The sequence below is a fragment of the Pelodiscus sinensis genome, chromosome 3 (assembly GCF_049634645.1).
Source record: "Pelodiscus sinensis isolate JC-2024 chromosome 3, ASM4963464v1, whole genome shotgun sequence".
Taxonomy (NCBI): domain Eukaryota; kingdom Metazoa; phylum Chordata; order Testudines; family Trionychidae; genus Pelodiscus; species Pelodiscus sinensis.
Genome location: NC_134713.1, coordinates 146874737 through 146890331, shown reverse-complemented (window position 1 = coordinate 146890331; position 15595 = coordinate 146874737). Strand labels below are relative to the sequence as shown.

Here is a 15595-nt window from a genome sequence, read left to right as displayed (position 1 = left end):
ATTCTCTAAACTGTGCCAAATGTTTGTGCAAGACAGACATCCCATAAGGGATTTTGTTTATTAAGGTAACATTTGATCAACAAAATAGATGTCCAGCCATGTAACACTGAAAATGGGAAGACCCTCAATTAGGGTTCTCACAGCACATGGCAGTTCCTTGCATCTTCCCATAACAGTGGAAGTTCCAGCTTAGATCCCAAATAAGTACACTTACCAAGTCCTTTCAGCAGCATCTGCACTTTGTTCCAGGCCACCTGCTTTTTTAAATGTTCTTCCTCAAGACCTACCTTATTGCCCCTTGAGGATTTTTGCTTCCTCCTATCATTGCAGGTAGTTGCAGCTGCTAGACCTTCTTGTTGATGTGGAGAGTTCTTACCTTAGTCCCCTGTAATGCTGGGTCTTCTGCAGCTCTATCCCTTTAAGAAACACTACCTCTGGGCTAGCATGTGATGCCTGGTCATCTGACCTAACCATTAGCTTATTCCCAAACTCATCATCCTAAAGGTAGATAACTAGATGTAGTTGCTGTTGAACCTTAAAGGGCTGTCCCATCCACTGAAAAGACTCCAGTTACTCAGGTCAGCTTTGTGGGGCACAGGGAAACTGATAAGGTTGTATTTTAGCAACTTAAATGGTCACTTCTTTCAGAGGTTAAAATGGTCCTTTCTGTCAGACTTGTGGAGTCTGAACTTGCATTCCTACGAACTTTTATACAATATTAAAACTTTTATTAGGTCTTGTTTGCTATTGTGCCTTTTTAACCACAAATCAGTTAATTTGTGTGATATTGTCCTGAGTTTTAAAAAATGTGGGTGTTGCATGTGTTTTAGACCCAGACTATCCACCTCCTGGTTTTATTTGTTTTTCAGGCTGCCAGCACACCACTTAACCCTCTGAGCTTTCAATGTGGGTTTGTGAAGCTCAGGATTGATGTTTTGCAAGCATTCTCTCAACTCATCTGTACCTGTAACAGCCTAAAAACTAGTCCTCCACCTGCCATTGCCACAACAATTGCAATGACATCAGGAAATGACCTCCAGAGGTGTGGGCGCATCTCTAACCAGGCATGTGTTCATGGTTTCTCTTGTGTGATTTTATTTGAACTTGGCTCATCTGATGAGATGAGGAAATTTAGCTCTGTGATTCAAGGAATGAAAATGGAAAGTATTCCTGAGCTTGTCATTTCATACGGGGCTTTGTTTTACAAGTGTGGTGCCCACAAATGTTCATGTGCCCGTTGCAAGCCCTCATTTAGGTGTGTCATCTACTATATATTTGAGAGAGTTGTCTGGCTGTTTGTTCAACCCCTCCAAAATGGTAAGAACTAGGTCCACCACATTCAGTATACAGCTTTCTCTTACCATAATATAAAGCAAGGTAAGGGTTTGGCTGTGGTAGGAAAATGGGATGTTCCTGTAATGGAATTGCTTCTTATAAAACCATACAGAAAAGAGACAGAATCTCAGTTTGCTGCATTCCTTACTCTGGCTGGGTAGAATAAAGGGCAGTCAAACTTGGACTTGCCCCAGCTGGGAGATATGTACCCCTTCTCCACCTGTATCTGCTGGAAGTGCAGGGTCCAAGGAGAGGTGTTTCTCACCTGTCCCCAAGCTGCTCATGTGAGAGAGGGCTGGGATAGTCCTCACTCTCTGAAGCAGCCTGCATACTGAACCCCTCATCCTCAGCCACGTTCAGAGCAATGATTTAAATGAAGAAAAACAAAAATTGAGTTAAGAACCTGAGCAACACCAGGTAAATCTAGTTATATATAATCATGCAGTGGTTACATATGCAATTACCCAGTTAGTGCACTCCTATTTTATAAGGATAGGGAATATTTTGGAGGTATTATACTGTCCTGAGGTGCCTGCAGCCTAAATAGAGGAGCTTTAGGGTAGACAATAACTCTGACGTACAAAATAACAGATGAGTAGCTGCTAGACTCATCGCAGATGTGCGGTACTGCTTCATCAAAAGTATATGAGACACAACGGTTATTAAATGGTGTCTTAGCATTTTGTTCATAGGGTTAGAAATAACAGCTTAGTCAATGAGCACGATTTATTCTGTAATATCCAATACACTGGTGGGCAACCTGCAGCTCATTGAGGTATTTAGATATGGGCTGTGAAACATTTTTGCTGACATTGATCGTTTGCAGGCACCAAACAGTGCCCTCCCTCCTTTACTCCCTGTAGCTAGACAAGAACCCCCCTTCTAACATCCATTTTTGCTTGCCTGGAGCATGCAGGGCACACAAAGCTGTAAAAGCCTTGAGCAGGAGGCTTAGGATTTGCAGGCTGCTGTAACTTTAAATGGCTGTAAACAGAGATATGCCAATTGCTAACCAAGAGGCTGCAAAGGCGTGCCCTTAACTTAAACCCATATTGATGCAAACACACAGCCATTTGCAGGGAAAACATTTTTTTGCCCAGCAAAAAGTATTCGGCACTCCTAATTTAGCTATCTTCCTCTTTTACAAGTGTAAATTATTTAAAACTCCCTTGTAAAAACTGGCACCACAAAACGGACCAGTACAATTTGGCATCTTAAAATAAAAAAAAGCATACGGGCCCCCAGGGGTATAAAGATGGGTCCAACAGCACATTTACTCTTAGATGGTAGATTGACACTTATCTGCTGGTCGGGTTAGGTGTTTGACCTCCCGAGGTTCCACGGGAACGCCCACCTCGTATTCGTCTTTCCTAAAAATTAAGGGACCGGCCCTGGCTTGACCCGCTGAAGTCAAAAGGCACAAAAAGGGGTAAAAATTGTATCTAAATGTGGTCCTTTGTCTTAAGTGTACACACAAACTTAAAGCTCTTTAAAAATTAAGCTGTCACTTATTACCATTAGTTCTATTTTCTATCTTTATTTTCTTTGTAACCATTTTTAAAATCGATATTTGCTAGCAGTTAAAAAAAAAAAAAGCAATAGCCATTATAACCATATGCTTTTATGTCTTTTTTTTTTTAATAAACCTGTAACTGTTTAAGTTTTTAACCTAACTCCTTCAGTCGCTATAACAAAACCAAGCACAATGTAAAAAAACTTCAGCTGATCATAAACAGGTATTAAAAAAAGCTTGGGCGTTTAAATCGTGTCACTCCCAGGTAAAAAATCTGTTGGGGCATCTCTCAGTCTTCCCTAAACTGCCCGCTGCAAAGAAATCCTATATCCTAGCAGCTAAAATCTAAGGTGTGATAAGCTCTTCCTATAAACAGGGGCGTCTGTCAGCCTGTTGGCTGCCCTCTGCAACAAAACCCCGGTCCTAGCAGTAAAGTCACAAACGTTAAACCCTTTTCTCGGTCACTCTCACTCTCACTACTGTCATTCATGTTAAAATTCGACACTTGCCAACAAGGACTTAACAAGTCTTTGAACTTTCTCACCCATTACCAAGACAGTTTCCCCAATTATCACCTGTAATACCATTAACTCACAAACATCCCACTCTCCCTACCTTTAATATCAGCAATTCACAGACACTTACCTTCCTTCCTCCCCCTTCCCACCCCCCCGCATCCCCCTTCTGTTCTGCAATGTGATTTGTCCTTTTCATATTTGTTCATTTTTTTTAATTGTATCCTTTGGTATCTATGGTTGTGACTACTTTCTTCCACTATTTGATCTGAGGAAGTGGGTCTGGCCCACGAAAGCTCATCATCTAATAAACCATCTTGTTAGTCTTTAAAGTGCTACATTGTCCTGCATTTTGCTTCTCACTCTCACTCACTGCCCTAACCGTTGGCTAACACTCCCCTCCCATTTCCCAGTGCAGCTTCCAGTGGTCACTGTTCTCTGTTCCACCTCAATGGAAATTGTGGGGGTGGTACCTATAGATGAAGAAACTGTAGGACAGGGACGTGTTCGTTGCTGCTTCCTACTGTTCCTGTTGGCTGGGAGCAGAGAACTGCAACCACTGGGAGCTGCAGGGGCAGTGCCTTCGAAAGGTCAACATAAGCAAAATATCTTGCAGCCCACAATCAAATACTCTTGCTGGGCTACAGGTTGCCCAGACTGATCTAGCTTACTCCTGTTAAAAAAAAAAAAAAAAAAAAAAAAAAGAGGTTTCAGCAAAGTAGGATAGTAATACATTACTAGAATATGAAGCCTTGCTCAGTTCAATATTGTAGAACATAGCTATGGTATTTTTATTTCAGCATTGTTTCTTTGGTCTAGATGAAACTCTCTATGGAAGAATTCCGTAACCTGGCCACACGATATGGGGATCTGTATCAGTCATCTTTCGATGCAGACTCAGCAACTTTAAGGAATGTAGAATTGTATCCTTCATTCTGAAACTCAGAATTTGCTTATTTTTTTTTTGTTTTGTTTTTGAGGTTGCTTGTAAGGGTGATGTAATGCTCAACAATCCTAGTATATGAAGTCTAATTCTGAAATCACTAATCACTGTTTTAAAAATCTCAATATTGGTATTTTGAAACCTATTTAAAAAATGTCACCCCTTCCCTCCCTTAATGTTCTTTTGTAATTTGTAATTGCTTCATTTATTACACAAGCTTTTATGGGTACGCTCTTGAAAAACTTTGGGTCTTGCCATGTAGCTGGTGCAGATATTTATGGCAGTTACCTCCTGATATTTCTTTAGTTGTTACTTCTTACTAGCATTTTTAGTTGTATTTCCTTTGTGTTGCAATATCATGTCTATAAATCTTTACTAATAATGTCAGACAACAGCAGAGCTGCCTACTGATTTCACATGCAATTGAAGCCCTGATTTTGGATCCAGAATCTGCCAGGTAAGTCTAATAGTAACCCTTCTACACTCTCCACTCCCATCTCTCCAACTCCACAGGGTCTTTTAGACTAGAAAGCTAACAAGGAAAAAATGTAGTAGTCCTGTAAATGTTAATGCTACACTTGGCATGTTTACATACACAAATCTGCTGAAAATCTTTGATCTTGTTAAGCTTCTTTTTGAAGATATGCTGGTAGCTTGCATTCAAATTGTCCTTTAATTGTGTTTAGTCTTGCAAAATTAATTTCATTTTTAGGTAAAAGATACTCTTAAGAATTGAGCTGTTTTTAGGTATAGATATTTTTGAGTCAAAACCATAGTTCCTCTGTTGTTTGTTCTGCTGTGTTTGTTTCATTCATACCAGTGACAACTTCTGGGTTTTTCTCATCTGCTTCTTCTCCCTCTCACTCCGTGCATGCATTCTCTCTCATTGTTCTGGAGACCTTAAGATTCTTCATAAGCTACATGTTTCTCCGGTGTAACTCCATTGACTTCAGAGGAATGACAAAATGGATAACTTTTTCATCCTATAAGACTGGTTAGCACTATAAAATACCTTCATTTGGGTCTAAGTTAATGAGAGCTAAATCAGACCCTTTGAAACTCTCTATTGGTGACATTCACATGTGCCTCAGTGCACATGGAAATTCTGTGCATAGGTTGGAAAGACTAGAGGGAACATTGGGCAGGAGCCCCTTAGCTCTCCTTCTGGAGCTGAGTAATTCCAGCAGTTATTACCTCTTTCACCTTAAATAAAAGTCCTCAATTATCTCCTTGCCACAAGGAGGAAAGCTTAGCCAGCTGTAGGGCCTTAGTCAGATTTCTCCCTCAGCTCCTTTTTCCTTAGTTACTTCTCAGGCTAGGAGAATCTAGAGGGCAGCCTTCTCTTACTGTTGCCTGCTCTGCTATGAGGGAGAAAGCATTTATACTGGTCCCTGTCTCTCAGTTTATCCTCACTTGGCTTGGACAAGAGGGGAGACTTACCCAGCCCTCTCTGCAAGGCTCCTGGCCCTTAAAGAAACAATGATGGGATTTTTCTCCCAAGCACCATTTATTGCCAAGGCCACTTCCTCTCTGTTAGGTCCTTTTTACATACACACTCTGGAGCAATCAGTCCTTGACAGGCCAAGCCACATGACAGATTGGACTGACCTGTAGGCACAACCATCTTGTCACAAGTTTCTAATGAATGAGATTTAATGATTCTCAGTGTTGCAGAAAGGAAATTAGGGTCCTAATTCTGCATCTACACAGCTTCTGTATGTGCACTGGAGTGCAGGGTTGGGCTTTTAACAGGACTGTTGTTTGGGTTAGGGAGACAAAGCAAGATTATCCTATATTAGTCTGCAGCAGTAGGGCCTCAATTGGAGAACTTCCTTTGACTCTAGTCGCTGGAAGACTTGGACAAAATAGAGAGTATTAGGGAACAGTAGTAAAAAATAATGCACAGTTTAAAGAGTAGAACTTATGAAGAAAAGGTAGTGGAATTAGAGATATTGACTGCAGGAAGGAGTAGAAGAAACATCTGTCTGTGTAAAATGATGGTATAAGGGCAATACAAAGTAATGGCCAAACTAAGAAAAACTTAGCTTTAAATAGAAGGGATTTATTATAATTGCAGTATCAGAATAGTCAAAGAACAGAACATGCTGTTTAAAAGGGGTTGTGAAATCTTCCTTATTGAGAATACTTAAAGGTGGAATAGACAGCAATCTTGTTGGGACTTGTTTGGGGACTTGCCTAGAATAGATGGAGTATATCAGGCCCAATTAAAATAGCTTTTTCTTCTAGTTTTCAGGAATGCAGCTCAAGTGGAGCAGTGCATGTTGACAGTGAATATGAAAGAAGAATGATGTCTGTATTTAATCATGTGTTAGAGGAAGTAGAATCATTGAACAGGAAATATGCTCCTGTGTCCTACTTGGCAAGTATCAGATACAGTACAAAGAGAGGTTTCTAAAACTTCCTGCAACTTGTTTCCTTGATGTTGAGGGATATACACTCAGCTCTTCATTAGCATTGTCTGCAACTAGCATATGTGTTCTCTAATGAATAAGGGGTATCAATGATAATGTTGCGCTTGGAGCAATGAAATTAAATAAAATTAGCTTGAAGAATGAAGCAAAGTTGGTGGTAGCTCACATACCAATAGTGTTTTTCATCTTCCACGGCACTAGTTACAGCATTTGTAACATTAATGGTCTGATTAGAACGCATAAGAGTTGAAAAATACAAATTGATATGCTACTGTCTTGGGGGAGGCACTACAATAAAAGTTAAAGAATGTCAACATTAACATAGCCTATCCTGGCTTTAATTATTCGTATCATTTGTCATGCAGCAATCTTGTCAAGGCATATGTGAAATGCTACAGAGTCCATGTGTCACAGCCTTTCAGCTTTGTTTTGTTTATCACCCCAGTGATATTTCAGCACAGCACATGGCAAGTGTAGTGTTTCTCTTACCAGTGCAGGTCATCATAACCACAATGCAAATTGTACTATACACAAATACAGAACTGATAACATACAGTTTATTTCCTTCACTGCTGTACGGTACTAGTACTATTGTTTCTGAGAACATTACTGTCCATGATAAAGCAGAAATGCAAATTACTGAAAACTATATTTCATGTACAGTATTTTGCATCTACTTATTTAAACTCTGATATTGCTAATTTATTCTAAAGTGAGCAATAAAAATAGCCAGTGTAAACTTTGGAAGATTATTACAATCTCTTGTGTTGAATTTATAAAACTAAACTGAACTCTTTGCTTCATTCTCCATCATACCTGTTTTAGATTAGTGTATTCATTGACTCCAGTGGCACTACTCCTGACTTACATGTGTGAGACAGGGGAATCTGTTATTTTTATAAAAGTAGATATAAATATCAGTGTACTAAAATCAGCCTTATAAATGGGCACAGTTCCACTGACCTCAGCACTCTTACATTACATCTTAAATAACATTTACATGTATTCCTTGTAGGTTCTTTTTGACTGTTTTGTGCTGTCAGGCCAGGACATTCTGTGTTCTGCTTTTCCAGAAGAGAGCCCTGATGATACAGCAGCCTCTTTCCATCTCTGCTAATAAATTTGTACTCTCTTGCAACCTTGGTAGTATCTTTATTGGTTTCTTAGGGTATGTCTACACAGCAAGGCTTAACTCAAAATAAGCTACGCAAATTGAGCTACATCAATTGCATAGTAGCTTATTTTGAAATTGGGAGAGTCTGCACAGCACTTACTTTGAAATAGAGCACTCTTCCTCTGACTTCCCTTACTCCTTGTACAGTGAGGGTTACAGGAGTGGGAATAAGCAGTCCTCCAGCTTGATAGTATTTGGACATTATTTCAAAATAAATGCCTGCTGTGTAAATACGGACTATGTTGCTGCGTAGACATACCATCAGTGGAAATGACTGCGGTGTTAATGCTTGAAGTACCTGCTTTTTCATATTGCTGTTAGATGGATTTCATCTCATTCTCTTTGTCTTTGTTCACAGCACACAGCTTGCCTTTGCAATGCAGTCATTGCCTTGCTGAAAGTTCCCCTTTCATTTCAAAGGTATTTTTTTCAAAAATTGCAATCTACAAGTATTAAGGTAAGCAGTGCACAGATTGGATTTAGATTACAATTCATGCATAAGAATCTTATGTGGAAATACAACAATCATCCTAAAAATAAATACATTTTATGTATAATTCCGCATGCTAGAGTAAAGAAGTTGTCTGTCTATTGTCGCTTCCATCAAAAATGCAGTGTCTCAACCCAGAAACGAATTTGGGGGATTTGAGGGTTTTCTAAAAGCAGGGGTGTTTTTAATTCTTCCAGGCTCTTTAGGTCACATAAATAACACTGGAACTTACTTGATTCTCTTGTTGTTTTCCATTATGTCTTAACCAGCTTAAGTTTAAAAGAATTAAATGTGTGGTATTGGGGGAGGAGGAATAACTGGCTGAGTTATAGTTTAATACTTAGCTATCAAATAGGATCAGTTAGTGTTTTTAATAAATTATTTTATAACACATTCCTTTGATTTGGTTATGCACAGTAGCTAATATTTGCAAGTTAATAAGACTAGAGAATTTTCAGAAGAATGCTTTTTTAGATTTGAACTTACTGCTTTTTTTCAGAAGTGATTTATTAGATTTCTAAGTCTCAGTGAAATTTAGTATGGAAGGGACAGATTTTTAAAGGTATTTCTTTGCCTAAATACCTTTTTAAAATGTGGCATTTGCAGCTTAATCACTTCTGAAAATACTTTCCTTATGCATTTTTTTTAAAATGTTACCCAGCATCCATATGTAAATGCATTGAAATGAAACATTGCCTGCCTCTTGTAACATTCTTTGCTCTGTGTACGATTGTGGGGAGAGTTTATGCTGTAATTTCCCACTTCACACTGGCTACATCTACACTGCAGGCTTCTTGCAAAAAGACAGCCATTCTTGCGCAAAAACTTGAGCATCTACACTGCACGCACATTCTTGTGCAAGTAAATTTACAGTAAAGTGTCAGAACTCTCCCCACAAGGAATAAGCCCTCTTGCACAAGAGCTTTTGTGCAAAAAGGCAGTGTGGACGGGCAACGGATTTCTTGCACAAGAAACTCCTTTGGCTAAAATGGTCATCAAAGCTGTCTTGGGCAAGAGAGAGCTCCCATACTGCTATGGACACTCTTGCGCAAAAGCACATGGCGGTGTGGATGTGCTCTTGCGCAAAACAGTTCTTGAGCAAAAAACCTGCAGTGTAGACATAGCCTAATTGTTCTGAATATCTATAAAATGGTATGTATTTTGAGATGTGGGCTCTTATCAAATTAGTATTGTAATATTTTGTAGCTCTTGGCCAGTTCCATCTGTTGCCTGAAGGAGGTAGGCTTTTGCAATGTTATTGCTAAGTGCATTAAAACCAACATCTGTATAGCCCTGCATGGATACGAAATTTGTAGCTGCAAAAATGAGCTATGGATATCTTAATTGACATCTGCAGATGTGGATACCTGCAGATCTTAATTGACATCTGCAGATGTGGATACCTGCAGATTTGCAGGACTTTACACATCTGAGTTATCAGCCTGCTTTAGGCACAAAATTTCAGCCATCTTGGTTGTGCAAATAAAACTTGAGCCTAGGTCTATTTTGAATAACTTGAAGTATGTGTACATAAGATTATTCAAGTCCTAACCTTAAGAAATCTTACAAGCAAACAGAATTAAACTTCGTAATAATTGTAGAGCCTAAAAGATAAAATCTGTCACTGACTTTCCTCAGTCTGACAGGTAACGCTAGGAAATGCTCAATTCCTGAGGGAACACCTCCTATCACTTTGCAGCAGCCTTCCTTACTCATTTATAAGTGTTGCTTACAGTCTTAGACTGAACAGCATTACTGTTATCCTCAGTTAGCAGGACAAACAGGCATGAAATGGAACCATTGAGGAGGGAAATAGAGTGGAGCCTTGGAACTTAGTGGATTTGCTTTTCAACTAGGGGTGGGGAATATTGACAGTTAGATCTTTTAGGAACAGCGAAGCAAAATAGTCTTTGAATCTGGTCTGTAATTTGGGGTATTTAGAAAGTGCTGATTAAGGAGTTCCTTTCACAGATGTGTAACTGATGTAAAGAGCATGTCTTTTGTTCCCAGTTCCCTTTATTAATTCTTGTGTGCTTTAGGAGACTTCTTTCTCCTCTTCCATTTCAGTTCTGTATTTTCATCTATTGCTTCTTCCTCCTTCCAGAGCTATTCCTTGTATCTATGAATTGTACATTTCTCCTTAGAAGAAATAACTTTTGAATCTCAGTCTATAATCTCTGCTTCTGATTTCCTGTGTTTCAGCTTGCTCTGTCACCATCTCCAAGGAATCCTGCAGAGCCTATTGCGGTACAAAACAATCAACAACTTGCCTTAAAGGTGGAAGGAGTGGTTCAGCATGGCTCCAAACCAGGCCTCTTCCGCAAAATTCAGTCTGTCTGTCTAAATGTATCTTCAACGCTGCAGAGCAAATCTGGACAGGACTACAAGGTATGGGTAGTATAGAGCCATAATATGAACTATGGCTTTGCTGAACAGTAGCTGTCGAGGAGACCATAGCTTTCTGTCACCTCAGTTTGTAGCAAGCATCCTTTCATCGTGTTTATGCTTCATTCTCACTGTTTCTTGTACTAAATGTAAATGCATGTTTCTTGTTTGTATGTGTGTTCTACTAATTTTTCTGCTCTTGAAAGGAAAACTTCTAGCATTGATTAGTGCAGGTAAGGAATGTTTTGTCTTCCTCATGCATAGGTGTCTGAGCACCTTAGTCCTGACTGGCTGCAAACTCACACTTCACTCACATGGGGCTCTCTGGAGCAGAAACTCATCTTAATTGTTGTGGTAATTGGCTTCAGATTGTGGAACTTCATTTGCACCCACCAATGGAGGTTGGGTGAGGCCTAGCTCAAAATCAGGCCCCAGTTGATATAGGACAAGTGAGAACAGAGTTAATATATTTTTCTCATTTGTCTTTCCATATTGTACCACGCAGAATAAGGAGTAGCTTGTCACAGTCTGAACATTTCTTTTAACAAGTTATCTAAAATGACATTCTGATCCTCCATGTATTCTCAGATCCCTATTGACAACATGATCAATGAGATGGAGCAGAGGGTGGAACCACACAACGATTATTTCAGCACTCAGTTTCTGTTGAACTTTGCAATTCTTGGCACCCATAATATCACGGTAGAGTCTTCTGTAAAAGACTTAAATGGCATTGTTTGGAAGACTGGGCCAAAAACCACCATTTTTGTTAAATCTCTTGAGGATCCCTACTCCCAACAAGTTCGTCTTCAACAACAGCAAGGACAACCGCCATTGCAGCAGCAGCAAAGAACAGCATATTCACGTTTTTAGTTATGAAGAGTACCATTAACTTTCATGGGGCTGGACTACAGGCATCTCACTTTTCTTGGATCCAGTGTCTTTGATAAATGAGCAGACACAATGAGTGCCCCTGACTGCCATTTCCTGAGGAGTGTGCATTCTAGTGTTTGGGCTCTCAGGTCACCTGCTAAGAGTCTGGATAGTTGAATACAGAACAAAACAGTTACATAGGGTGGGTGTCTCGTAATGTGAAGCTGTTTTCAAGAATGTCCAGACATCTTACAGGATGATTATTGTAGTAATTTTGGTGTTTGTCAAGCTGAAAAATATTGTGGTAGCATTCCAGCCAACATCGTTGTAGTTAATATGTGCACAGGCTTGTGTCTGCTCATTTATACTCTTGTGGTCCCACCAGTTTCCGTCTCTATATTAGTGCCACTATTGTTGCACTTAAGCTAGTCCTATGGACCACACTTTGGCTGTGTCCACACTACAAGCTATAGAGTTGTGTTTCCCATTTTTCATACACATTCACTCTGACTTGATGAGGTGGCTTAAGAGTGAACAGTAGTATTGCCATAGTAGCATGGTTTAACCATACTGAGTACAGACTGCCTGAATGTCACGGGTGTATGTACTGAGGATGTCTTAGCCATCTTGCCAGTGCCTATGCTATTGTGGCTACACTGCTGTTTTATACTCATGCTGCACTTATCACTTAAAATATGCATACACTAGCTGGGAAGTGCACCCATGGTCCCAATGCAGACAGCCTCAGTCCTGGTATAAATAGAGACCACTTGGGTTGTCTGGAGTTCCAAATTTTTTATACTGGGTCTACAGTTTGCCCTCCCTGCTGTGTATTTTCCAAGACCAATGACAGCAGTGTTTTAGGGAAATAGCCAGTAGAGCGGTCTCTGAGAATTGTGGATAGAACCCTACAAGCGTATCAGTTCTGCAGTGCCCCTGACTGCCATTTCCTGAGGAGTGTGCATTCTAGTGTTTGGGCTCTCAGGTCACCTGCTAAGAGTCTGGATAGTTGAATACAGAACAAAACAGTTATATAGGGTGGGTGTCTCGTAATGTGAAGCTGTTTTCAAGAATGTCCAGACATCTTACAGGATGATTATTGTAGTAATTTTGGTGTTTGTCAAGCTGAAAAATATTGTGGTAGCATTCCAGCCAACATTGTTGTAGTTAATATGTGCACAGGCTTGTGTCTGCTCATTCTTGTGCCTCTGTATGTACTTACCTTGAAGGGATGCCAACTGGAGAACAGAGAAACTGCTGCTTTTTAAAGTGTAAGTGAAGCTTCAGTGTTGAGAACAAATATGATTGCTTGTGCCTCCTCAGATAGCCATTTCTATTCTCCTATTTTGTTTCAACTTTATCTGCTTTTGCAGGACTTTGTTTACTTGTATATATTTGAAAAGAGATCAGATTAATTTGTAAATCTGTTTAATATTGTAAGTAGGGCACTTAGTAGCACTAGAGTTTTGGCATTTAATAAATCTATTCTTTAGCCATCTTAGTCATTGTAACAGGGATTTCTTGACTCATTTACTATAAATAGCAATACTAGAAGTTTGATTGTACCACCTGCTCACGAATTCCTCTTTTGGAATATGAAACCTTGAAGACCGTGGAAAGACTAAAATCCACTAATGCTTACATCATCGGAAAATAGATCATGTGGTATATGCCTATTCAATCCCAGAAATGCTGGTAGGGCTAAGTTTCTGACACTCTGAGGTGGTGTTCCTCCACTAACAGCAAAAACCCCTTCTATTAGAGTAGGCTGTGTCGACACTATGCTGTTATGCCAGCATAGCTATGGTTCCAGCATATGGTGCCAGCATAGCTAGTATAGTTCCCATAATGTAGACATATCTGAGGTGAAAAGGAAGTGGATTTTTCTAGTATAATGTGTTATGTCAGCTTGGTTATTGAAAAAATATATCTAAGTGGAGAAACGAGGCAGAGGTCCGATGGCCTGGAAAGCTGGTGATATCAGGTATGTACATGGTCTCCTTACTGTAGTATCGAAGCTCCTCACAAACATTAACTAACTTACTCACAGCATATACCTGTGAAGTAGTCTATGCAATTTACAGATGAGACAGCTGATATCTAGAGAGAGAGAAGTGACTCATCTGTGATCACATAGAAGTCTGACAGAGTTGAGAACTGTACTCTTGATATCCTGTATCCCAGTCCAGTACCATAATCACTAGACTGCCCTCGTTATGGTTATTCGTGCTACATGTACCTGCATTTTTTTCTGACATGCTGAAGGATTTTTCAGACTGATTAGTCAACAGCTGCACAGATATATATTTGAAGATTGAGAAATTTTCGATAGACTGTAATTGTCATGAGGATTATAAACAAATCAGTCAATTTAATGGTCCTTTATATTTCTGTAGGTCTATAATGTAGTTAGGAGTGACCCAACGTGGGCTGCAGCAGCTGGCACCCCAGGTGGAAGGTGCAATTGGCGCCCCTGCCTGCACAGCCGTCAATGGCCATGACGTCATCATCGGGTGCCCCGAGCCGGCGGCGCCCTAGGCAACTGCCTAGTCTGCCTAGGCTCACGGGCCACCCCTGAAAGTAGTTATACTTGATACTTCATAGTTGGAACTTTCACCAAAGAGGTATTTACCCAAAGGAACTAATATGATTTGAGTGAATAGTATTGTGTATGTGCTTAAGAAAACAAGCACAAGTCAGATTTGATAGTAGGGTGGAAATTGATGTGGTTAAGGTTATAGCTTAAAGGAGACCTACAAATGGATTACTAAAAATTGCAGCAGTTTTAGATTAGTAGTAATCTTTTGGGCATTCAGCATATAAAGAGGGACTATTCAGCAAATAATTGATGTGAAATGTAACCTTTGTATTCTTCCATGGTTAAATCCCATTACACGTTATGCTTCATGTCCCTTACTAGTGCTGTTGGGAACATTCCATGTAAAATTGTGGAGGATTTTCAACAGGTAGGGATTGGGTACAGGGCCTAAGCAACCAGGTCACGGTGCCTTCCAGCTGGGATCTGGGACTCAGGGGACAGTTGGTGGAAGGGAGGGAGCCTGCACCAATGCTGGGCTCATTCAGCAAGGTGGATTCCATTTCCAAAGCCTATTATATAGCTAGGTGTGTTAAAACTATAACTCACAATTCAAAGTTAAAAACGATTAGCCCTAAGCACTGAAATACAAACAAAGGGGTATTAGTCATCCTTTAGCAACATTCCCATTGATTTCAAAGAATGATTGGGTCTGGAGCATCAGTGTGAAACCCAAAATAAAAAGTGAGAGAGCTCTTGGCTTTTTCAACAGGGCTGTTTTATCAGTCTTACATGAAGTGTCAAGGAACGAAGGCTAGTTGAAGCCTGTGTGAAAGATGGGGCTTTGCCATTCAAAATTTTAAAATCTCACCACTAATACAACTAACAAGTACCTTAGCCTATGATAGAATTATTGTGGTCAATTCCATGTTGCTAAGGTTGAGTTAATGACAAAAAAGTCCATAACTATTTTCTAACATTTTTAAATTAGCTACCTTTGACCATAGCTCATACGCTTTTATGGCCATTCTCTGCAAACATTAGTTTAATAGAAATAAGGTACAAGTGTCTGCAGAAAGTAAATGTTAGTATCATTTGCAAATAGTTGTAAACACCAAATTTTAAATCTCCATGCACAAATATTCTCCACAGTAATATGTGACTTAATTGTGGAACTAACCAACCAACCTCCAGTGACTAACATGAAACATTCTTTCAGAGCTATTGAAGAGGTAATAAAAATGTCCAGCAGTTTCAAACAGTTAATAAATCTGAGTAAACTCACAGATGTTCTAATTACAAGCTAATGCAATCTGATTGTTGTGACTTATTCACTCACTCTCCACCTTACAAACTTTTCCTAAGCATTATAAATACATCATGTCAGCCTCAGCAGATG

The 15595-nt window shown here is 39.7% G+C and overlaps 1 protein-coding gene across 3 annotated transcripts in view; it reads left to right on the top strand.

The window, feature by feature from the left end:
• Window positions 1–13161, top strand: part of INTS7 (integrator complex subunit 7) — a 52888-nt gene extending 39727 nt beyond the window's left edge. For all 3 annotated transcript variants that reach the window (XM_006135179.4, XM_075925148.1, XM_006135176.4), the window contains 7 exons: window positions 870–1064; window positions 4183–4286; window positions 4695–4763; window positions 6554–6686; window positions 8271–8369; window positions 10605–10790; window positions 11376–13161. In XM_006135179.4, coding sequence (XP_006135241.1) covers window positions 870–1064; window positions 4183–4286; window positions 4695–4763; window positions 6554–6686; window positions 8271–8369; window positions 10605–10790; window positions 11376–11660 — 1071 coding nt within the window. In that variant the 3' untranslated portion in view covers window positions 11661–13161. The remainder of the gene's footprint in view (window positions 1–869; window positions 1065–4182; window positions 4287–4694; window positions 4764–6553; window positions 6687–8270; window positions 8370–10604; window positions 10791–11375) is intronic.
• The last annotated feature ends 2434 nt before the right edge of the window (window positions 13162–15595 follow it).